This window comes from Sus scrofa, chromosome 2 (genome assembly GCF_054392235.1).
Source record: "Sus scrofa isolate SSC_HxYL_T2T_F1_AM1 chromosome 2, Sscrofa_HxYL_maternal_Yorkshire_Landrace_v2.0, whole genome shotgun sequence".
Taxonomy (NCBI): Eukaryota; Metazoa; Chordata; class Mammalia; order Artiodactyla; family Suidae; genus Sus; species Sus scrofa.
Window position 1 is genome coordinate 106,134,732 of NC_139384.1, and position 24,902 is coordinate 106,159,633.

General features: G+C 34.6%; 1 protein-coding gene across 12 annotated transcripts in view; it reads right to left on the minus strand.

Annotated features, from left to right (window-relative positions):
- The window catches only part of TMEM161B (transmembrane protein 161B), a 124,095-nt gene that overhangs the window by 66,049 nt on the left and 33,144 nt on the right, over nucleotides 1-24,902 (minus strand). For 7 of the 12 annotated variants that reach the window (XM_003123774.6, XM_021084520.2, XM_021084519.2 and 4 more), the window contains 3 exons: nucleotides 21,891-21,974; nucleotides 19,209-19,306; nucleotides 15,544-15,700 (listed from right to left, as the gene is read on the minus strand). In XM_003123774.6, coding sequence (XP_003123822.3) covers nucleotides 15,544-15,700; nucleotides 19,209-19,306; nucleotides 21,891-21,974 — 339 coding nt within the window. Of the gene's footprint in view, nucleotides 1-15,543; nucleotides 15,701-19,208; nucleotides 19,307-21,890; nucleotides 21,975-24,902 lie in introns of those variants that run through there. The other 5 variants (XR_014838234.1, XM_021084526.2, XM_021084523.2 and 2 more) reach the window with 2 other exon arrangements.

The following is a 24,902-nucleotide window of genomic DNA, read 5'->3' on the forward strand; positions in this document are numbered from 1 at the left end:
TGTGCAGGCAGGAAAAAAAGTTTACAAAGTATAATTCTAAACCATCTTGCATAATCTAAACTCTTAGAATAGTTTTCTAATTAACCAAAGTAATAAATACATTGTAGTTTAAATTTATATTGACTTCTCAACAGTTCAATCAATAAAGAAAAACTACAAAGTTAAGATGTCCCTGCTCAAACTTCCTAACTTCTCCTTATAGGAGAAAGAACATTATAAAAATCTTTTACACAATTATTTTATTTTATTTTGTCTTTTTGCCATTTTTGGGGCATCTCTCACGGCATATGGAGGTTCCCAGGCTAGGGGATGAATCAGAGCTGTAGCCACCGGCCTTTGCCAGAGCACAACTACGCGGGATCCGAGCTGCATCTGCAACCTACACCACAGCTCACAGCAATGCTGGATCGTTAACCCACTGAGCAAGGGCAGGGATCGAACCTGCAACCTCATGGTTCCTAGTCGGATTCGTTAACCACTGTGCCACGACAGGAACTCCTACACAATTATTTTAAAAATTATTTTATTTTTAAAGTATAATCTGATTATACTTATGATTAATAAGTGATATTAACCACTTTAGTAAGAGATGAAGCCAGGTGAGAAAGCAAATAACAAAAGGGAAAATAAAAAACCCTGATTTTTAAATAAAGGACCATTGGAGCTTTTCTCCATAATAGTATTTTTCTTGTAATGAAGCAGCATACCGTTTTCTAAGACAGCAAGATAAGAAGAATTCTACAAGTCTTAAAAAAAAAACTTCATCAAACTTTCAATATTTAAGATGGAGTTTTAGGAAACACAAAACAATGCTTGAGTGGTGATAAGATTCTAGAATATAGATACTCAAAACTTTGCTCTCCAAGATATTCAGAATCCCATGATCCTTACTCATTTACCTCTTTTCCAAAACTTAAACAGAAAAGAAACAAAGCTAGTGGTTCATTTTATTAATATCAAACATGACATGCTCATCTCTCTCGGCATTCTAAGGAAGAATTTATGTATTAGGAGATAATAAGGAAAAGGGAATGATATTGAAAAACAAAACATAAAAACTCCAAAATAACAAATGTTTTTGATATCTAGCGATGATCCCTCTCATTGTCTGAAAGCCCCAAGCCCAGGCTGGAAAAACACTGCTTAATTTTTAATGGAAATGGATATTCAAGTCTACAAAGAGACAATTTTCCAACTCCCTCATTTCCACTAAGAAGCAAAATAACATCTTTAGCCACAAATGATATCAAATGACCAAAATGAAATTTCCCAAAGATTACTCCTACTGCCAAACTCTGTTACCATGGAATTACCAAATAAATTACAAAATATGTCGACACTAAAGAAAAAAACAAAACAAAACAAAAAAAAAACAAACAGATGTAACCAAACCCAAGGGTGAAGTATAACCTTTATCTCATTAACACTTTAATATAATCCTATACCACGAATACCTAAAATGCTATAATCCATCCTCAATAACCAACTATTTATTGAGCCCCATACCAGAACAAAACCTTCCCATCACCCACAATGTAAACACACATACAATATTCTGATATGTAATACTATGATCTGATATGCCCATATGTTAAAGTTTTCATTCAACAGTCCCCAAACCGCCACTTAAATGAGAATAGTATATTTACCATTTCCTCGATGTAACAGTTATACTGTCTTGGATCATAACCTATTACCTGACCTACTCTCTTTCCTTCCTAAAAATTTTACATATACAAATAGATACACATATTTTATTCAGATATCTATACATATGAGATAGCTATTTTATAAAGGTGAATAAAGATAAATTCATCTTTGAAACAAACAGGATGCTATAAGGAATGGTTAGAATATCAAAAATAAGATCAGAAATTAAAAATGGAAAGGCAAATAAATTTTAAAAAATAAATTTGAAAGATAAAGTTGAGGAAAAGTTCCATATCATATAGCAGAAAGGGTGATAATATTAGATGATCAATCTAGGAAGTATAAAATCTAACAAAAGTGAGGGACAGAGAAAGAGAACAGGGGATGGGAAGATAACAGAAGAGACTCAGAGATGTAACAATCTCCAAACTCGAAATTCCAAACTGAAAGACTCTACCAAAAGGCTAGCACAGAGAACGAAAAAAAGATTGTCAGCAAGGTACAGGATCATAAACCTTCCAAAACCAAACAAGTAACAAGATGACTATAAAAATTTTCTGAAAAGAAAAATAAAGCAAAACCAGTTATGCGCAAAAGATTAAATATCATGACATTGTATGTTTTGTCTTTTTTGCCTTTTCTAGGGCCACTCCCACGGCATATGGAGGTTCCCAGGCTAGGGGTCAAATAGGAGCTGTAGCCGATGGCCTACGCCAGAGCCACAGCAAGGCAGGATCCGAGCCATGTCTGCAACCTATACCACAGCTCACGGCAACGCCGGATCCTTCACCCACTGAGCAAGGCCAGGGATCGAACCCGCAACCTCATGGTTCCTAGTCGGATTCGCTAACCACCGAGCCACGATGGGAACTCCGGCACTGTACTTTTTAACAGCAACTTTTGATATTGAGGACAACGGAGCAATGTCTTCAAAATTATGAAGAAAAATATCAACAACCTAGAATTCACTATCCAACCAAAATACTAATCAAATAAATGAGAGCAAAGAATTAGATACTTTGAAAACTGTAAAGTCTAAAACTGGTCACCTTACATGTCCATTTCAGCAGAAAGCTCCACCAAAATATTTGAACAAACAACGAAAGAGAAAAACACTGATTTCTGGAAGTGGGAAATTAAACTAGGGAGAAAGCAAAGGCAATTCCTAGGGTGATAATAAAAATAAGTCCCAGGATGACGATTGTGTAGTAGGCCTGAAGGTCAACTAGTCAAAATGAAAACCAGAAAACGGAGGTCTCAAGGATTATATGGAGGTGGGAATGGAAGGGAAGAGGAACTAACACAAATTATGTGACCTTGTGAAATACTGAAAAGATAATGGAGTTAATAACAGACACAATGAAAAAAAAATCAGTAAATTTTTTAAAACCATTAATAAAAAAATGCAAAAGAAGCCATAATACTTTATAATCCTCATATGTGAACAATATTTATATAAGTATAAAATCACTGAATATTTCAGCAAAAATTGTAAAGTTCCTACATTAAGATCACAAAGAAGAGCACAGAGAATGACAGTTTAAGAAATATTTTCAATTACTGTAAGTGATGAATTAAGAGTCAGTAGTGTAAGTATTATATTTAGAAATATGAAGATTTCTTAGAGCCAGAATAAACAGGTCAAACAAGACCAGAAGAAATGGAAAAAGGGTAAGGAATGGGGATTCTTGGTTTTTAATGCAACACTTTTAGTACATTTCATCTAATTAACAATGTATACATATTATTTAATAAAAGTTAACATTTTGGAAAATTCAATCTAGATTTTAATAAAATCTTGATCTACAATGTACCCCAACTCTGGAAAAAAGTACATTATGCCCTAGAGCTTAACAGAATCTAAACTACACACAAATACACAGTGTAAAGCACATATGCACTGAGATTACCTTATGTCCTATGAATTCAAATGGAGTAAAATATTGATGATTGGAGTTCCCGTCATGGCTCAGTGGTTAACAAATCCGACTAGGAACGATAAGGTTGCATGTTTGATCCCTGCTCAGTGGGTGAAGGATCCAGCATTGCTGTGAGCTGTGGTGTAGGTCGCAGATGTGGCTTGGATCCCATGTTGTTGTGGCTCTGGTGCAGGCCGGCGGCTACAGCTCCAATTAGACCCCTAGCCTGGGAACCTCCATGTGCTGCAGGTGCGGCCCCTACAAAAGTAAAAAAAAAAAAAAAAAATTTGACGATTAACATTAACTAACTGTTGGCAATGTTTTCCCATGCTTGTGTAACACTATCATAAAAAAAAAAAGATTTCAATATATTCTAAGTTCTTCACTGGCAAAGACCTGATATACATATATAAACCAAGTACTTAACCTACTTTGTAGAGAGGTAAATAGGCAGCTTTTCTAAGTTATTCATTCCCTACACAATAGGAAAAAAAATGTGAGTATTTTCCAGCAATAATCTTTAAGTTTATTTCTGGTCAAGAAAAGATGAGCCAAAAAGACTCACGCAAAGGTTTGCTGAGCCAAGAAGAGTCATGCAAAGGTTTGCTGAACCGATCGAAGTCTACTTTGGGATTTTATTTGCAGAAGCTTCATTATGTTTCAACTCAAAATCTAACTCTTTCTCTACCAAATTTTTATAGCAATGTGTATTTATTCAATTAATATATAATAGATCCAAACAGTAATATGCAATAGTAGACTAAACAAAACCCCCCTAAAAGACAGATCCCATTTAGTTCCTCATTGACCACTATAATAACTTTATTTTGAGATCACTTTAGAGACTTTACTACTAGCTAAGATACTAACAAAGTTTCTTGTTAAGACACATCAAATTTCTCTAATACTTAAATAACAGATTGTTTCTAAATAAGTCCTTTTACTCTCTAATGCCATGAATATGCTTATTTGCAACATTATTCACTCAGAAAAATAAATAATAAACTACACCCAAAATACTACAGGAATGACTTTCAAAATAAAATCTACCTAAGAGTCATTTCCTTTGACTCTGATCTTTTTTCATAAATTGTCCACAATTTCCAAGTAAAATTAGTTATTTTTAACCCTTTTGTCCACAAATACAACCTGATAACATAAATAACATCATAATACCAAAATTGGGCTTCTATATTTAAAAACATGTATAACAAAAAAACACTTACTAGGTAAAAAGATAACATTTATTTATGTATGACTTAACGAAAACAATGGCTAAGTACCCTTACCTGAGTAAATGCTTCCCACTACTTTTATCTCACTCTAGTACTACTTTAATAGATCAATCTGTACATTACAATCATAAAGAACATTACACTAGTAAATATCCAAAACAATAAATGCAAAGCCACTGATGCTTTTCTTTTAATAATTTCCCCCCTTGTTAATTATTAACCCCTCAGTGCTAGCTCAATGGACCACCTACTTTAAGTGTTAGGTTATTTTGTTTTATATTATTAAATCTCAACCCCTGAAATAAAGAGAATAGGGATGGAATAGCTTTTTTTCTGCCATGTGGCTGACATTTTTAAAGTTCTAATTTCATGTCAGTATTTTTCACAACTGGAATTAGGCCTTAATTTATAGATGCAGATACAAAAATTACAACAGAAAAAAAAAATCAAGGACAGGTGGGAAGATTTACTCAGGAAAAAGTATTTTAAATATACTTATCTTCAAGCTGGAGATAAGAGCTTTCAAAGGGTAAAGAGGCTTAATTTTTAGTTCTAAAAATGGCAAAAATTTCTCTCATCTAGGACAACAACTCGTTAATAACATACACATATCAAGCACCACTATGTTTTAACTTAGTTTATACTTACACGGCTTTAAGGATCTAATTCTCAGATTAAGAAAATGTCTTCTATACCTAACATCTTGAAAATATTCAACGATATCTTACAAATGCTCTTTTGAGATGGAAAGTAAATACAAGGACCACTTTCGGATAAGAAATGTTGCTATTTCTGTTTTCTGCAAATACACAAATTTAACATATAGTATCCTAAAGAATAAACAGAGGTTTTCATAGCGGTTTCTTGAAAATTTTTCACAAACTGTATGATTACCTTTTTAAAAACAGGTCACATTTCCCCTCAACTACATAATTTCCATGTAAAGTGAAGAGGTTTTCTACTCTGTGAAAAATTCTATTGTTTTTGCAACCTCTATAAATTAAAAAAAAAGTCCCTAATGTTTTTTCCTAGTCAAATGACTAAACTTCTCACATCCATTTTTCCGTAAGAGAAAGCAACCAATATACTTAAAACAGGAGTTCCCATCATGGCTCAGCAGAAATGAATCTCACTAGCATCCATGAAGACTGAAGGTTCAATCCCTGACCTCGCTCAGTGAGTGGGGGATCCAATATTGCGGTGAGGTGTGGTATAGGGTGCAGACTCGGCTAGGATCTGACGTTGCTGTGGCTGTGGTGTGGGCCAGCGGCTATAGCTGCGATTCCATCCCTAGCCTAGGAACCTCTATATGCCTGAGGTGTGGCCCTAAAAAGATAAACAAAAAACAAAAACAAAAAAATACTTAAATTACATTATACTTTGCAATCTCACTACAAAGAAATCTAGAAACTATACCAAGAATCTGCTAAGTACAGACAACAAAAACTAATAATTAAATAGAGTAATCCTTATGAGCTATCAAATAAAATCCTTTTTAAAAATTATCCAATCCTGTCTTCAAATGTTAAAAAAAATTGGATAATTTTTAATTAAAACATTTTTTCATATTTTTTTAGAGATGAAGGTTCAATTACTTTATTTTGTTTAAAGAAAAAATAAACAGGGCAGCGCCTCCTTGCCTGCCCACTTGCATCTCTCTTAAGCATCCTATCTTAATAAACCTATTTATTTACCTATCAAAAATAAAAAGGAAGAAACAGAACCTAAAATTCTCTCAGGTATAAGCCCAAAACTATTATTCAAATTTAAAACCCGTCCCACAAAAATGCTTGTAGCCAGCCTCAACCTAACCAGACTGTGGAAACGATGGCCATAGTTTTTAAAGCACAAAAACGTAGGCTTTATTTTGAAATAAAAGCAAACAAACAATTAACTAATCTTCTGGATTAAAATGAAGCATATCAATGAAGGTTACTCATATTTTTTAGATTCAGAAGGAAAATTATCATTTTCTAGTTAAAAGAAAAAGTCATAATTATAAATTAATAAAAACAGTCCTATCTCACAAGTTAGTTCCCTATGTAATGCTACATTTCTGACCTGAAAGGTGACTAATTTGGTAGCATTAACATCACAGAAGATCTCCAAAAGTTTGTTAGAGAATCAAGTTTTGATGCAACATACAACATAGAAATTTTTAAGACAAAACAGGTACCTTGGCTCAGATTCAAAAGCTTTGACTCTGTTCCTTTCTCACTAGGAAAAGTGATATGTAGTTCACTTTAGGATTTAGTGTTTCATTTTTCTTATTAATCTAAAGCAGAACATTTTTTGTAAATAATAATTTACAATTGTTTAGAAGAGGTGACTTAAGTTGTGCTACTTTGCTGTACTTGTCTATTTCCTACAGCAAACAAATACAGCATTTAATATTCAGGCCTACAATTTACAAATATACATATAGAACTCAATATTAAAAATAGAAGACCTTAGTACTTATTTCAGTTTAAACCAGTCACAACTTTTGCTCTGTATAAAATTTGCATGTCTATCAACCAAGGTAAATTAAAAATTTTAAACACAGCCTAAAAAACATATATAATAGGGCTTTGTATCTTAAACCATCCACATTGTAAAATACAAGCACTGTGGAAATGTGACTAATGATCCAGTCCTTTAACCAAATATAATGAGACTACTGAAAAGCTTTATCATCCTTTGTAGAATAGCTTTCTTCTCACTCAAATTCACGTAATTGACTCAATATTACCCTGTGATACAGCCTATTCATAAGCTTATTCATAAGAAAAGCTTCCTTAAAAAAATCCATAAATTGTAAAATATTTTAATTTTTAGAAGTTTCACTTCCACCAAAGGATCTCTAGATTTTTAACAAACACCATTTTTACCTTTTCACTTTTCTCTCATTCATAAATGAAAACAGTACGCTTCATATCATAAAATCAGAAGACATTTCTCCAATGACTCTAAGATTTTATGGGCTACCATACAGAAAAGACAATTACAACTGCTCCATCCTCATTATAAGGCTCTGTTGGCCCTTTATCTTTGATATACCATGTAACTTGGCATAAATGGAACTGGTACATACAGACTTGGACAAATAGGTGGTGAGAATTACAAATAGGCAGGAGAGTAGAGCTGAGAATTAGTTTGGGTTGAGGAGTGAGACGAGGCAGATGTGATAGCTTAGGTACATGCACAACTCAGGTGAAGCAGAATGAAGAGCTGATGACAGGGATGGGTCAGTTTTTTAGGTCCCAGGGTTCAAAATTTTAGTGTCACACACTTTAAAAAGTCATTCTTGTACTTTTAAAACTTTCAAGATTCTGTAAAAATTGTAACTGTTGTCTAACACAAGTATGTCAAATAAAACTGATTGGGATGGGGGCGGAGGCATGGGGTGGGCAATAAATGACCACAAAAATAAAATAATTTTCTTCCCCACTTTGAAGTGAACCAATTATTTAAGTTATATGTGTCTAATTTGGGGACCATTTTAACAAAGGACATTTCATCAGTAACAACCGCTGAGAATTTCTGAATCAACTGATATACGTGTGACTCTGAATTAAGTGGAGCCATTGTCCTACATAATCCATGGGGACATGTGTTTGACTAATAAGTAGGCACATACAATAAGAAAATAAAGAGAAGCCAGAGAGAGGTCACTGCAGCTAGACTGTTCATAGGGTGTGAAAGGCATACCAGATATGTTATAACTAAGATAAAAGTTGGGCCATAAGCAGACTCCTCCTTGGTATTAATCTGGATATCGGGCATTTAATTTCTGTTTCCTGCATGCCACTGAAAGCAGAAGGTCGTTTTTTCACATGCTACAAAGTCTGAGGGAAAATCATGTATCTAAGCATACACACAATTCTACTTTCCTTCTTCTTCCCTATCCTCCTTTGTAAAGAGTCAAAGTTGGCAGAAAATAGCTTGAATTCTAAAGCCCTTCACCACTTTCTGTCTTTGGGGTGGAGAGACAGCCAGCTACTAGATTCCCGCAGGGATGCTATTGTTTGGTGCCTTTCACGAGTGTGCTACTTAAAATTAAGCAGAGCCAGTTCAGTGCTGAAGACTGGGACCTTTGCTCTCACATTATTGGGCATTACTGAGTGAAATGAAAGATAAAATTTTATTCACATAACAAATAATTTGAGTAACAATTAAGAAGTACATTTTCCTAATTTCTCTGGTAAGTAGGTACTAAGCGCTACATCGCATTAAATAAACCTGAGTATCAAGATGTACATTTCTACGTAAACACTATTTTAACACTAGTGTTATCTACAGTTCACAACAAAATGAAACAAAAACAAGAATATTCCATAATAACAATACTTCAGAGGACATGAGAACTCAAAGTATAAAAAATAACAAGACATGTAATCAGCTAGTGCTAATTATCAAGTTAAAATATTCTCAGTGTTTCATATTGACGATGCCTAGGGATGGTCTTTATTCTGACTAAATGATATTTTCACATATTTAATACTGCAGAACTAAATAGTATAATTTTAAATGCTTTAATTTAATTTGCTCTTGAAAGAACTACAACACTGAATATCTGGGGATTTTCTCAACTGACACAAATGATCAATATTTCTACCCAGTATAATAAAAACCTTGTGAAGACGTCAACTCTTAAAGCTTTGTTCTGGCTCTTCCATTCTAAGTTATACCTAAATCAATCCAAAAGAGTCAATAGAGAGAGAGCACAGTGGTGTCAAATGTCAAATCAAATCACCTATTTTAAATGGTATCTGCTTATAGCTCTAAAAGACGGTTCAGCAGTCTCTGGTTGAAAATAAAAGATGTAAGATACACATTAACTCTGCTTACTCTCAAAATCTGACTAAATAAAGAAGAAAAAGTCAAACTATTTAAAATAAGTAAAGAGACGACAGTAGAAAAAATGTTTCAACAACATTTTGGATGACATTAAGTAGACGAACAAGTAGTAACTGACTTACATTTCAGTTTTCTGTACTACACTGGTTCTACAAGGGGAGGAACCCAGTAAGGAAGCCAATCTATTCATAACATATGGTGTACAAGTCAGGAATTGGAGACAGTAGGGACCTCTGAAGAAACAATTGCAAAACGGATGAAAAACAGGGTAACAGGTTGAATGCTATACTAATATAATTAGATTTCCCAGATCATCTGTTTTGACTAATCACAGAGATTAGATGGTGGCTTTTTCCCAACTCTGGCAGAACTCAGAAGAATTCATTTTAAAAGATGTTAAACCAGAGAAGACTGGGCTTGGAATCATCATGCAAAACTCTGGGTGAAAATGAAAAGCTGAAAACAAAGAGCAGGGGGAGGATTCAGAAATGCGTTTAAATTAATATCTGCACACTGAATGTTGAATCTCTGAACATCCTCCTCAATCGCTCTCCTAATACTGGCTGTCAGACTTTACATCCCACAGACGGGAGAATGGACAATTCTCTGGAGAAAATGACAAGCCTGACAACCAGCAAACACTGATATTTAGAGGTTCCCCAAGGATACTGCCAAGTCTCCACTCAATCATCCACTAAAAAGCCCACCAATCAACAAGTTCCAGCCACTTGCACAAAACTTCCAATTTTTAGCACCTCCTTCTTGAATATATACAGATACTCAAAGAGCATAAGACAGTCACAAACAATCTTTAACAGGACAGCAATTAAAACAAAAAAGGTGGAAAGGGGAGACTCAGAAAATAAACAATGCAATGTGCAAATTTAAACCTAAAAGCTACTAATATTCTTAAAAATACAAAGTTATTGGAATTCCCATTGTGGCTTAGCAGTAACGCACCTGACTAGTATCCATGAGGACATGGGTTCAATCCCTGGCCCAACTCAGTTGGTTAAGGATTCCATGTTGCCATGAACTGTACTGTAGGTGGCAGATGAGGCTTGGATTCCATGCTGCTGTGGTGTAGGCCTGCGGCTGCAGCTCTAATTAGACCACTGGCCTGGGAACTTCCATATGCGTCAGGTGCAGCCCTAAAAGACTAAAATTAAAACTAAAAAATACAAAGATACTACACATCCATGACACGAGTGTTATGAAAATGGAACTTTCAAAGAAAAAAGTTTTAAAAAAAGTCGATATAAAAATTCAACAGAAGGGTTCAAAGAGAAGATTAAGATAAAAATAAAGTATAAAATACATGAAAAGGAGGAGATAAAAATTAAAGGATCAGTCAAAGAAATCCAACATCTCACTGAAAGGAGTTCCTAAAAAAGACAAGAGAAAACAGAGAATCTTACCAAAGAAATAATATAGTATTTCTGGATAAAAATAGCAGATTTAGCATATCCACCTGCTTTTGGTCTCTCACTAATCCCCACCAAAAGGACAGTAAAAGAATTTGTTTTAAAGTACATAAATGCAGTGAATGAGAAGAGAAACAGCAGTACAAATGTGAAGCTAGAAAGCAGGTAGATAAGTGGTAAACAACTAAACAGAACTAGGGAGCTCAATCAGAAAGTCAAGATGCAACCTGATTATACTGAACTCCCAGAAAGGATAAGGAACTGGTCAGATGCCAAGTAATTATCTACACTGGGATGAAAGGGCAAATATGCGTTGGGAGTATAACATGAGGTATTAAGACCAAGTACTAACAAAAAGAAGTACTTTTAGAAAATAACCAGTTCAAAATGTCCCCCCCCCCCCCGAAAGAAGTCTGAAGATTTATACTTTGGAGAGGATAAAAAAGATGATCTCTTATCCATCAAGATGACAAGATGCTCCAAGCTTCCATTCAGGCTTTTTGTGCCTCACACTTGAATATGAACAGGCTGGAGTTCCCATCATGGTGCAGTGGAAAGGAATCAGGAACCATGAGGTTGTGGGTTTGATCCCTGGCCTCGCTCAGTGGGTTAAGGATCCAGCGCTGCAGTGAGCTGTGGTGTAGGCTGCAGACACAGCTCAGAATTGGTGTTGCTGTGACTGTGGTATAGGCTGGCAGCTGTAGCTCTGATTAGACCCCTAGCCTGGAAACCTCCATATGCCGTGGGTGTGGCCCCAACAGCAAAAATAAATAAATAAATAAATAAATAAATAAAATAACAGGCAAATACAGATCACCAGATCTCAGAGTCTTTAACATGAAAGACAGCAACCAGACCAAAGAAACAAAGCAACTCAAGAGTAAAAAGATACTTAGTAGAAGAAAAAGGTTTATATAATCTATCAATACCTCAAACAGACATGAGAAGACAGACTTCCAGGATGGAGGGAGAAACAAAAAAGAAATATTTGAAAATTTGCAATTATAGCAGAAATTAAAAAAATTTTGAAGGGTTGGGGACTCCTAAATAATTAAAATATAACTATAAACATTTTTTGTGAGAAAGAAGCATCTTAGAGAACTACTGTAAGAGATCTAAAATCTGAGCAATGAGCATTCAGAAATAGAGAAAATGAAGAAAAGGCAATCACAAATAAAATAATTCAAGAAAAGTTTCTACAAGTCAAGAACTTGAGTTTCCAGATTGGTGAAATCCCAGCACAACAGATGAAGGATATCCTCAACAAAAGGCATATATCATCATAAAATTTCATCATATGAAGTGGCCAAAGACAAGATGGTAAAGGTTCCACATGGGGAGGGGGGAGAACACATGGATATATGAAAAATCAGCTATCAGAATAGCACCTGAAATTCCTTTTTTTTTTTTTTTTTTTGCTTTTTTTTGCTTTTTTAGGGCTGAACTTGTGGCATATGGAAGCTCCCAGGATAGGTGTTGAATCAGAGCTACAGCTGTCGGCCTAGGCCACAGCCATAGCAATGCGGGATCTGAGCCACATCTGCAACCTACACCACAGTTCAGGGAAACACCAGATCCCCAATCCACCGAGCCAGGCCAGGGATCACACCTGTATCCCGCATGCTCATGGACACTAGTCGGATTTGTTTCCATTGCACCACAACAGGAACTCCCAAAAACTGGAATTCTTAAAAAGCAAGAATGAAACTTCAAAGAAAATAAATGCCTTCAAAATTATTAATGATTTTTAATCCTGGAATTCCATTCTTTTTTTTTTTTTCTTTTGTCTTTTTAGGGCCACACCCATGGCATATGGAGATTCCCAGGCTAGGGGTCTAACTGGAGCTGTTGCTGCCGGCCTACTTCACAGCCACTGCAACGCTAGATCCGAGACTCATCTGCGACCTACACCACAGCTCATGGCAACGCTGGATCTTTAACCCACTGAGAAAGGCCAGGATTTGAACCCACAGCCTCATGGTTCCTAGTTGGATTCTTTTCTGCTGCGCCAAGATGGGAACTCCGGAATTCCATTTTTAATTAAGGGATAAATTATTTTCAGGTAGGATGAAAATATTTTCAGGCATGCAAAGTCACAAAATATGCACTCCCACACAACCTTCCTGAATAAATAATGGAAGATATGCTCCCCCAAATTGATGAAGTAAACCAAGTAAGAGGTAGACATGAAGAAAAAGAGCCCCAGGTCAAGAGATGTAAAGGGAATCTCTAAAAAGACAATAATTGGTGGTTCCTGGGGAACAGCTGTGCATCCTTTGGGACGGTTAACCAATCCAGATCAGGGCCTACCTGAGGGCTCCAGAAGAACTCAAGAAGATGAAACTGACATACCACCTGATGCTTCTAAAAATGAGAAGAGTTTGAGGTTGAATTAACAATACGTACAAAGAAAATAATCAAATGAAAATGAAAAAACAAGAATTTATCTGTGAAGAGTGTTTACATGTTCATAACAAATACTGAATATTTTCTTAAAGTATGACATTACTCTAGTTAGAAGATGAGATGAATGGGAAATGATCAATGGTGACAAGCTAAGCAGAGGTGCTAAGTTCTCATTTCCAGAGTGAAACAATAGCTAAAGTCTAAAATTAAAATCAAGCAGTAGGCTTGTATGCATATGGAAATAAGAGTACAAACATGAAACAGAAAGGAGGTGGGCTCTAGACAAGTGGATATGTACAACCTTAAAATTAAATAAAAATATTGCCCAGTAGTAAAGGAAATGAGTTTCCAGTTTAAGAGCTAAACCAAGAATTTATCACAGTTAATGATGAAATACCAAAAGGATACTGGTAAAGGAGAAAAAGCTCCTGGAGAGTGAATGTAAGTGGGAGAAGAAGTATATGCAAAGAGGGCACCAATTGCTCAAGAGCTTTTAAAACTCTGAGGAAAAACTACTTCTTTCTTAGAATTTGTACTAAGCCAAAATAGCAACTGAGTACGGGGAAAAAAATAAAGATAACTCAAGCATACAAGATCTCAAACAAAAAAGGTACCACACTTCCTAAAAACACTACAGGAGAACTTGCCAAAAGAAGAGAGTAAACCCAAGAAGAGATGTTATCCAAAAAGAGGCACAGGGAATTCTTAGGAAGAAAATCCCAGGATATTAGGTATGTATCAAGTTTAGAGAAATGAGAGTTCTAAGAGGATATTTCCATGGAAAATAGAATAGAAATGATGTATCTGGCAGCCACTGTAGAAAACAGTATGGAGGTTCCTCAAAAAACTAAAAACAGAACTACCATATGATCCAGTAATTCCACTCCTGGATATATATCCAGAGAAAATGAAAACACTAATTTGAAAAGATAGGTGCACCCCAATGTTCAGAGCAGTAATATTTATCAAAGTTGAGATGTGGAAGCAACCCTAATGCCCATCAACGAACAAATGGATAATGGATAAAGAAGCTATAGTGTACACCCACACAATGGAGTATCAGCCAAAAAAAGAATGAAATTCTTCCATTTACAGCAATGTCAATGGACCTAAAGAATATTATGCTTGGTGAAGTCAGAGAAAGACAAACACTATATGACATCATTTATATGTGGAACTAAAAAACACAAACAAATGTAAATGCAAAACAGAAATAGACCCATAGATATAGAAAACAAAACAGTGCTTACCAAAGGGGAGAGGGAAGGAGGAGCAAATTGGGGATATGCAATTAAAAGATAAAAACTACTATACATAAAATAGATAAGCAACAAGGACAGGAATCTACAGCCATTATCTTGAAATAACTTTAAATGGAGTATAATCTGTAAAAATACCAAATCACTATGCTACATATCTGAAATTTATATTATTATAGATCAAATATACTTCAATTTTAAAACAATGTATCTTAACTAGTGAGGTTTTGAATTCTACAGAAGAGTTTAGCTTCTATATAAGAATAATAGGAAATTATTCAAGTAGGGTAAAAGGTACTAAAATGCTTAGCTATAAATAATATATAGGCATATATATATATATATATATATATATATATATATATATATAATATATAGGTGTAACTAAAAACAACTACTGATTTCAGTAAAAAGTTGTCTCCTTACCATTTAGAAAGAACAGAAGGGAAGCAAAAGGAAGGGAAAGAAAGGTGCAGTAATACCTAAAATTAAGGAAATACTATCATCATAAAATATTTAAACATATGGAAGGCAATCTCCAAAGAAGTATCTAAAAAAGGTAAAAGTGGCTCCTCTATAACATGAGTCAGACAAGAAAGGAAAGGAAGAAAACTGGTATTTTTCCTTGTACCTCACTTTTTAAACTATCTACCACTACTCTGAAAATTTTTTCAACTAAATAAAGAGAATTTCAACAAAAAAATAATCTAATGATCTAAAATCCTTTAAAATCAGAAACGAGATCTAACAGCATCAGATATAAAAGGAAAACAAATTCATAAATTAAAATTAATGATGTTTTGAAGGATACATTGCAAAAGACAAAACAAGTAGGCACCATACTAAGCTGATATTCATTTCCTGTGTGGGCTTCATAAAATTGTAGTAAACTTCAGTTACTAGATAAACAACTGTAGCAGCCACTGTGAAATCCACCAGCCACTGGTATTCTGGAAAGTAATGCAATGCTGAAAAATAGAAGTTTAAGAAAGTTTTACTTCAACTTTAATAAACAACTTAGAGGGATTTATCTATAATTAATTTCAAACAAGTTAGATTTTATTCTATTTCATGATTTGCATTGTAAAGTTTGCAAATATGAGAATCTAAAAATGTAGGACACAGATCAAGAATGTTGGTATCCACAGCAAAATTTTAATATATCATAAATAATTAAAATAAACCTGAAATGAATATCAAAAATTGGTTATGTTGTTAAAAATGTCTTCAAAATGAACTGGTACTTTCTTAGCTGATAAGCTTTACAAAAATTATACATCAAGATTTTTTTTAAAAAGAATCTAAGCTGTAATATTTTAGCTTTAGAATACAACTTATTGTAGAGTACTACAGATTTACTTATATTCATTTCTGTGAAGCAAGAAAGCTGAATGCTCTGTCAGTTATTAACCACACTAATGGAGGACTAGTCATTTTGTACAGATTAAAATAATAAATTGAATAAATATATTTTTATTCTTTCTTCTGCTCCTGAAAGAAAAGCTGATGAAATCCCTGTCATTTTTCCATAAAGCCATACACCTTCAACAAACTATTCCATCCTTATGGGTTAACATTACAATCAGAATTGTCTGAAAGTAAATATGATTCCATCCCCTTTTCTTCTAAGATATCCTGGTTTATTCTGCCAAAGAGTAATCTAAAATAGCAACAACATTTTGTAGAAGGCCTAAAATGGTGGAAATATATCATGTACATAAACATTAATTTCCATTTCTAAGTGGCACATGATAAAATGATCTATATTGCTTTTGGAAAATACTAGTTGTAAAATGTAATACCTGGGGATATTTTTAAATCAGACATGTGCATAAAAAATATTTTAAAAATAAGATACCACTCAAAATAAGACTTATTTAAATATCAAAACAAACTTACTTCTCTATGAGGCAATAGCAAAAACTCCAAATCCTTTCATAATTGGGTAATTTATTTGCTTCAACTTAATGTTCAAGTCATTTTAACTGCTTTATCTTTTTTTGTTGTATAGACTCAATAACGTCTGAACACCAGTGTGAAAGATTTACCCTAAAGTGCTTGCACGATTTCTATCCTATCCTCTAAACACCCCACTTCCCCTCTAAAAGCTCACTCAGTTGAGCTTTTTAAATAATTTTCTGGAAGGACAGCAGAGAAATGAATGGAACAGATAAATATCTGTTTAATCAAAGATTTTCACTTTTTATTAACAAAAGGTCAAGTAAGTGTTTTAATTCTCCATCCCTGCCCACATTCACACAGGCTTCCACCAGGGAACTCATTCACAGCAAATGGCCAAGTGACATTTAAATGTTCTTACGTTCTTTAAGAGGTTCTGATAATAGACAGTTAATGCAAATTGAGAAACTTTTAAGATAGTTATTGGGATAGCAATTATATATATACACACACACACACACGACAAAAACAAATTATAGATATTCTTGCTATAAATTTAAATCAAATATTCTTCATATATGCCTTTCAACAGAACACTGGAATCAAAGGAAAACCTAGGACATCATCAATCCTGATGGTTTGCATTAACTGCCTGAGAGTACCTGAAGTTCAGGCAAAAAACCCTTTACTTCTACCTAAACACATATACAGAATATGCATCATGGACAATTACATAAATATAAACATAAATAAAACATCTCCCTGTTATTCTGATTAACTAGAATGATATTGATGTTATGTGACCTGTTGTTTAACCAGTACCATTTGCAATTAGTTCTCAAAATTGTAAAAGTAAAACAAAATACTGAATAAGCTGAAGCCACCTATCCCTAACTTCAATGTTTTAAGTTTATTAAATAGCCTGATTCTCACTAAATGACTAACCCCGGTCAAGTTTTTAACTCCTCTTAACTAGTTAAAAAAAAAGTCAGTTACAGTTAACTCAGAATTTTGAGGGTGAGTTAATACAAATAAAGTACTTACAACATGTCTGATAAGTACCAGATTTAAACAATTATTAAAGTAAATTAGATGATAATTATTCAATAATCAGTTATTAAAATAACAAAAAGCTACCTTAGGTATCAGGAAATGTGTATAAATATTATTGTACAAGTAAGCATACATACAGTAATAAAACAAATGTGAAAACTAATTAAAAAGTTCAAGCACTTTCACATGTTTTAAATTTTGCATGAAAGACAGTTATAAAGAAAAAAAGAGGATGGCATAACCAGTCCTTTTTTATTTTTTATTTTTTTTACCTGCGTCCATGCACGGCATGTTGAAGTCCCCAGGCCAGGGATCAAACCCACACCACAGCAGCTACCCAAGTCGCTAAAGTGATGCTGGATCCTTAACCCACAGTGCCACAAGGGAACTCCAACATAGCCAGTCTTAATGACATGAAACAGCTGATTTATATTGTTCCTCACTGACATCTTCTAGCATATCCTTTCCATATATGTATACATGCACATATAATCTTTATAAATGGAGAATTAACTTTCAAATGTATTGAAGCCACTTTGTATTATAAAATAATTCTATATGAGATGCTAGATGACTCTATTAAGGCTTTGTTGAGGTGGTATGATTTAACCCAAGAAGGACCAAATTAAATGATTCTATACAGCATTACCAGAATTATTTTTTAATGTCTTATTTTAATTCCTCACCTACCATGTAAGCCTTTAGTTCTCAAACCTGGTCAAAATATCAGAACCAAATAGAACATTTTAAAATAATACAAATTCCTAGAACCCACTCTAGATTTACTGAGTTTCTAATGGTAGTTAAGGGGAGTCTTTAAAAATAAAGAGCAGCTTAGGTGATTCTGACATATAGACAGGTTTAAAAACTAATGTTGTAAACAATATCATCTTAGATGACTTTCTCTTCTAGGATTTGAATAATTTCATATAAGTTTTATTTTAAATTTAAAGCATTATAGTTATTATTATTCAATTATAAATACTGATACAAGGAAAAAACTGAATGACTTATTCAGAGACACTCCGTGGATACAAGTAAATCCTGAAAAAGTTTCCTATTCCTAATCTAACTCATTATTCTAAAACCACTTTCCTTTCTACTAAATGTGAGCATGAAGTTGAATTGTTCTAAGTGTAGTAATTTAATACAAATGTACAATGCATCTCTGGAAGTAACAAATAAAAGGAGTAGACTGGAATAGATGGCAATTTAGAATGGAATTTCAGAGAATGAAAACTAACTGTAAACTCAACATAAACAAACTGTATAACAAACTTGTGTAAGTTAGCCTCTTCTGAAAAAAAATGGGAAAAATAAGGCTTAATACAAGCTAGGTGGATAGAAAAATTCAATTCAGATGAAGTCATTTTGAGCTTCTAAGCTCTTAGAAAAATTTCATACTCTGTATAATGGACTTAATTAATCAGAAAAACAAAAAATGTGACAACAATAGATAAAATTACTTTCACTAGCATAACATAAAACTGAGATTTACAGAAACTTTACCCAGATTTCCCTTACCTAAAGTATCCAGTTCTGTAACTGACTTTGTTTCTAGATGGAGATCAATATCCTTTGGAATGGTTAGTGGCTTACTTTCAATGTGACCATTATATTTCCTATAAAAATCAGACAAGTGACACAAAAAACAAGTTACCCTCACTGTTAAAGTGTTTGTATCAAACTAATTATAAATGAGGTTATAAATTTTACAATGAAAAGGAAGAACTTCTAATATTTCATCAAAAAGGAGGTATGGTACTCAAAAGATGTTTTTAAAGGGGAACTACAAAATATGGATGTAAATTATTATGAGAATATATAGATTACCAGGGAAAGGGTTATCTAAACTAGTGATGGCAACAAAACCTTGATTGCTAGTTTAGCATTTCATCCAATTTTTCCTGCTCTCCTGTGACTTAAAGACAGCCTAACATCTCTTTTCTTAGGCACAACAGTAAAAGGAAATGAAGACAAAATGCATTTCACTTTGAAATTACACATACACACATACATACATATAAACAGACTTGTAGCTATAATTAAGTCAGAGATGAAAAAATAAGATTTACGTGCATGAGAAATTCAGAAATGTGAAAGATGAACTCATTTTACTAGGAATCATAGATGGAGGAAAACAGAATTCTTCAGATAAACAAAATCAAACATAAACTGAAAGTAATAAACTAAGTTTCAGTAACAATCATTAAAATACCAACAAATTTGCATTTATTCTTAAATCAATATAAACAGGTAACACCTCAGTAAAAATTTTATTTTATGTCAATAAATGAGATAATAATATGGTTAGGTGGAACAGGACAGTGTTGTTACTGCAACTTTTTGTAAAGATAAAGCACTTTTAACATACAAAAGTTACCGCAAAATAAGAAAATTATTGGAGTTGCCCAGTGGTTCAGTGTTGTCACTGTTGTGGCTTGAGTTGCTGCTGTGGCACCGGTTCAACCCCTAGCCCAGGAAATCCCACATGCCACAGGTGCGAGCATAAATAAATTTAAAAAATACATAAATCAACTGAAATTTTAAATAAATAAATAACAAAATCATTGACTACAACATATATAATAAGAATTCAAGTGTTTATAAAATAAATACTTTATAACTAAGCTTTACAAATGTTGACCATGATACCTATGAAAAGGCACAGGTGGAATTTAAAAAGAAATACTGAAACTAAACACTGACACGGATTAAAATCCTGGCTCTTACTAGTTATGTCAATTTGAGTAACTGTTTTGTTTTGTTTTGTTTTTTTAATGTAATTTTTGGCTGCCCTGCAGCATATGGAGCTCCCAGGCCAGGGACTGAGGCAGTACTCGTGACTTAAGCCACAGCTGCAGCAACACCTGATCTCTAATCCACTCTGCTGGGCGTCAAACCCTGCATCCCAGTGGCTTCCAAGAGGCCGCAGATCCTGTTGCACCACAGTGGGAGCTCCAAGTAACTCATTTAAATCTTTGGTCAACAGCTTCCTCATTAGTAAAAAATATAAATTAAATTAATACTCAGGGTTACTGAGTGGGCTAAATTAAGACTGTGTAAAGTGTTTTTAAAATTATACCAGGCAGAAATATTTTATTAAAGAACATAACTACTGGAACACAGAGGAGCATTTACATGTAACATTCCAATGAGTTTGAAAGTATATTTGTAGTAAGTGAAAAAATGGTAGCAAGATCAGAAAAACAGCCTCCTCAAATTTCTAATTTCATGCCAATTAATCATTAATGTTTAAAGAATTTTTTAGTACCTATAAATCCATTAGCCTACATTAGTATAATTTTTATGATATACATGAGAAATTAGGTGACAATATGTTGTCACTGACATTTTCTAATATATTAGCACCACAGTTTCAGATCTTAAGAAGTGGTCCCCAGCTAAGGAAACTAAGGTCCATTTAGAGAGGCTAATTAACATGCACTTTCCTTGAAAATTCAATATAAATCAGGATATAAAACTTTAGAGCCAGAAGAATCCTTCAAAATTACTATGTTTGGGCCCTTCTACTTCACAGATGAGGTTTCTGTGGTCCGTTCAGTGAGGTTTATTAGTAGGCAGCTTTCTTCATAAACTTTAAGCATAATATTCAGGGGCCTGAAGAGGACCTAAGAAATTTTATTTCCCACCACGTTTATTTAAAAAATGAGGAAACAGGTAAAGAAAGCAAATGAGTTTGCCCAATATGATCATACTGAGTGGTAGCCAAATTTGGAAAAGTACTATCTTAGGTGATAACATAGGGATGGATGGATCTCCCCCCACTAAACCTCCCTCTCCCGGTTCTTAAGTAAAATAATCACTTTTCTGCTTACGTATTAGATTACTACATATCAGATTTTCTTAGAGGGTGATTCAATTTGTTTTTCTTTTTTTGGCTGCCCCAGGGCATATGCAGTTCTGGGCTAGGATCAGATCCTGGCCAGGGATCTGATCCAAACCACAGCTGCAACCTACACTGAATCCTTAACCCACTGAGCCAAGCCAGGGATTGAATCTGCATCCCAGTGCTCCAGAGACACTGCCAATCCCCAATGTATAGCAGCGGGAACTCCATTTCCTTGGGTTTTGATCTCAGATTTATCAACTGTTTATGGCATAACCAGTAAATGTTCCTTTAACCAAAATATGTTTACATAAATTTTGTTATATATGTAAAACAAGCCCCAAAATATAACTTACCTATCTTTTTTGCTTTTCCCTTTTTGCTGCTTTCCTGAAAGAATTCTTAATTCCTCTTCTGTAGGATGTTGATACCATCTCAAACTAAGAAAAAAGTAATTCTTTTAAATAAAGAATTAAAGTCACTAGAATTATTCATTTATTCTACAAATATTTATTGAATTTCCTATTTATGATGACACTGCAGGGAAATAAAAGATAAAAAACTCCCATCTGTAACAGACATTACTTCTTAAGCCTTAATTCAAATCTAGCAAATTTACCAAGCACTTACTAGATGGCAGACCCTGCAATGCTGTTTGTAAGTATTTTTCTTAGAACTTACAGTGTATTAACATAGATACTAAGATGATACTGGCTAACTTTAACAATAAATGGCATGAATTTTGCAGGCAAGCAGGCAGAAGCACATTAGAATTCTCTACCCATCTTTCATTCACACAGAAAGAACTGATTTGTCTTAAAAAGAGAGTCCTCTGAATGGCCTCAAAACTATCAGTTTTGTTTTCCTTTCTTTTCTTCCTCTAATTTAGCTGGAGAATTTTCACACTTCAGGTGTATAAGAATTTGAGTAAAGTGCTGTATTTACAAAACTCTTTAATCTTGGCTATATCTAACCCTCTTCAGTTAGGGCTCCAACTGGTTGTATTTACATCCATCACTCAGTCAAAACATCCATGAGTCATTTTTTTCCTTTCCAAGCCCCTACCTACCCATTCTAAATTTCCTGTCTCATCTGAACGTCCTATCTGCCAGCCACCTAAGTTTGATATTTGGGTTCTACATTCAACATGCCCTTTCCACATGTTATCATCAATTCTGTTCTTTAACTCTTAAAATTCTAAACTTGCCTACTCCCCTAAAAGGTCCTCAAAAGTTTAGCATATCTTCCTCTCTAGCTCTGACTATGGCAAAACTCTCTAAATGGTTCCTTTCTTTTCCCCTGGACTCTCCCCTAAATGCATTCTGATCCCACCTTTATTTTTCCATAATGCAAATCTTATCAAGATACATGCTGGATTAAATCCTTTCCAAGACTCCTCAGAGGGTAAAGCAGTGAGTAAGGCGGCTAGGCAAGGACTTTGACCAAAGTCTTGCTGTTATAAAAAAAGAAACAGACACCTAGTTGATAAGAGTTACCAAGTTTTTCAACCATAAAAATCTAATTTTTTTTTTTTGTCTTTTTGCCATTTCTTGGGCTGCTTCTGTGGCACATGGAGGTTCCCAGGTTAGGGGTCAAATCGGGGCTGTAGCCACCGGCCTATGCCAGAGCCACAGCAACGCGGGATCCAAGCCGTGTCTGCAACCTACACCACAGCTCATGGCAACGCCAGATCGTTAACCCACTGAGCAAGGGCAGGGATGGAACGCGCAACCTCATGGTTCCTAGTCGGATTCATTAACCACTGCGCCACGACAGGAACTCCAAAATCTAAATTTTTTAAGTGAAATACCCTAATTTTAAAAAAAATGCTACTGCCTATTTGCTGTTTTTAAAAATACTGCCAAACTGGGGCGTTCCCGTTGTGACTCAGCGGTAAGAAACTCTACTAGTATCCATGAGGATGTGGGTTCAATCCCTGGCCTCGTTCAGTGGGTTAAGGATCCAGTCTTGCTGTGTAGGTCGCAGACTGCTCAGATCTCGCATTGCTGTGGCTGTGGCATAGACTGGCAGCTGCAGCTCCAATTCAACCACCTAGCCTAGGAATTCCCATGTCACAGATGAGTCCCTAAAAAATAAGAGAAAAAAAAAAATACTGCCAAACTGGCGATCTGAGTTGTGACTGCATATTTAATGATATAAAGAAATTATTGTTAAAAATTTTAGCTGTAATATTGTCATTATAGTAATTTTGTAGAAGCAATATTTCATAGATACATACTAAAATATCTATGAATGAAATAATATTTGCTACAAAATGTTATTGGAGGGAAGGAGAGAAAAAAGGGTGTATAGATGAAACGAACTGTCCACCAGCCATGGAGATGAGTACATCGGAGCTCATCATATTCATTATGAATTCTTGATATTATTCTCTCTCCTCTTTGTATGTATTTGAAAGTTTGTATTGGAGTTCCCGCAGTGGAAACAAATCCAACTAGGAATGATGAGGTTGCAGGTTCGATCCTTGGCCTCGCTCAGTGGGTTAAGGATCAGGCATTGCCATGAGCTGTGGTGTAGGTTGCAGATGAGGCTCAGATCTGGCGTTGCTGTGGCTCTGGTGTAGGCTAGCAGCAACAGCTCTGATTAGCCTGGAAACCTCCATGTGCCACAGGTGCGGCCCTAAAAGGACAAAAGACAAAAAAAAGAAAAAGTTTGCATTAAAACTAAAACATACCTTACAAGGCCAAATAAAAGGTTTGTGACCACCTATTTTCACAGCCTTTCACATCTGACTACTGTCTACTTCACCAGACTCACCTTCAAGAATTCCCTTTTTGAACATGACATTCTATATAGACTAAATGACATTTATTCCACAAATTCTTTCACCCCTTGGCATCTTTGCATATATTCTTTTCTCTGCTTGTAAACACCTACGCCCCTACTGAGAAGCTCCTAATTTACCTCTGACACTTTATAAAGCAGTCTCTCTGTGGTTTAATAAAGAATACATCTGATCATTGTCCTCACTTCTTAGCACAGAGCTTCAAACACTCTCGGAATTTTCTGAGTGAAAAGAATGTGGACCTCCAGATAGCTCCAAGATGGAGGATGGTCATCAGAAATACCAACTGTGTGATTAGAGTTGGAATTTTCAGCCACCTGACCTCTAGGAAGGGGAAGGGAGCTGAAGATTAAGTTTAATCATATAGTGAATGATTTAAAATCATACTTATGTAATGAAACTTCATAAAATCTTTGGACACAGAAACTAGGAGAGCTTCCTAGCTATTTAATACCGAAGTTCCTGGAGGGTGACATGCCCTTACTCAACAGAGAGAAGACATGGAAACTCTGTGATCCTTCCCAAACCATACCTGTGTGTAATCTTTACAATAAAAGTATAA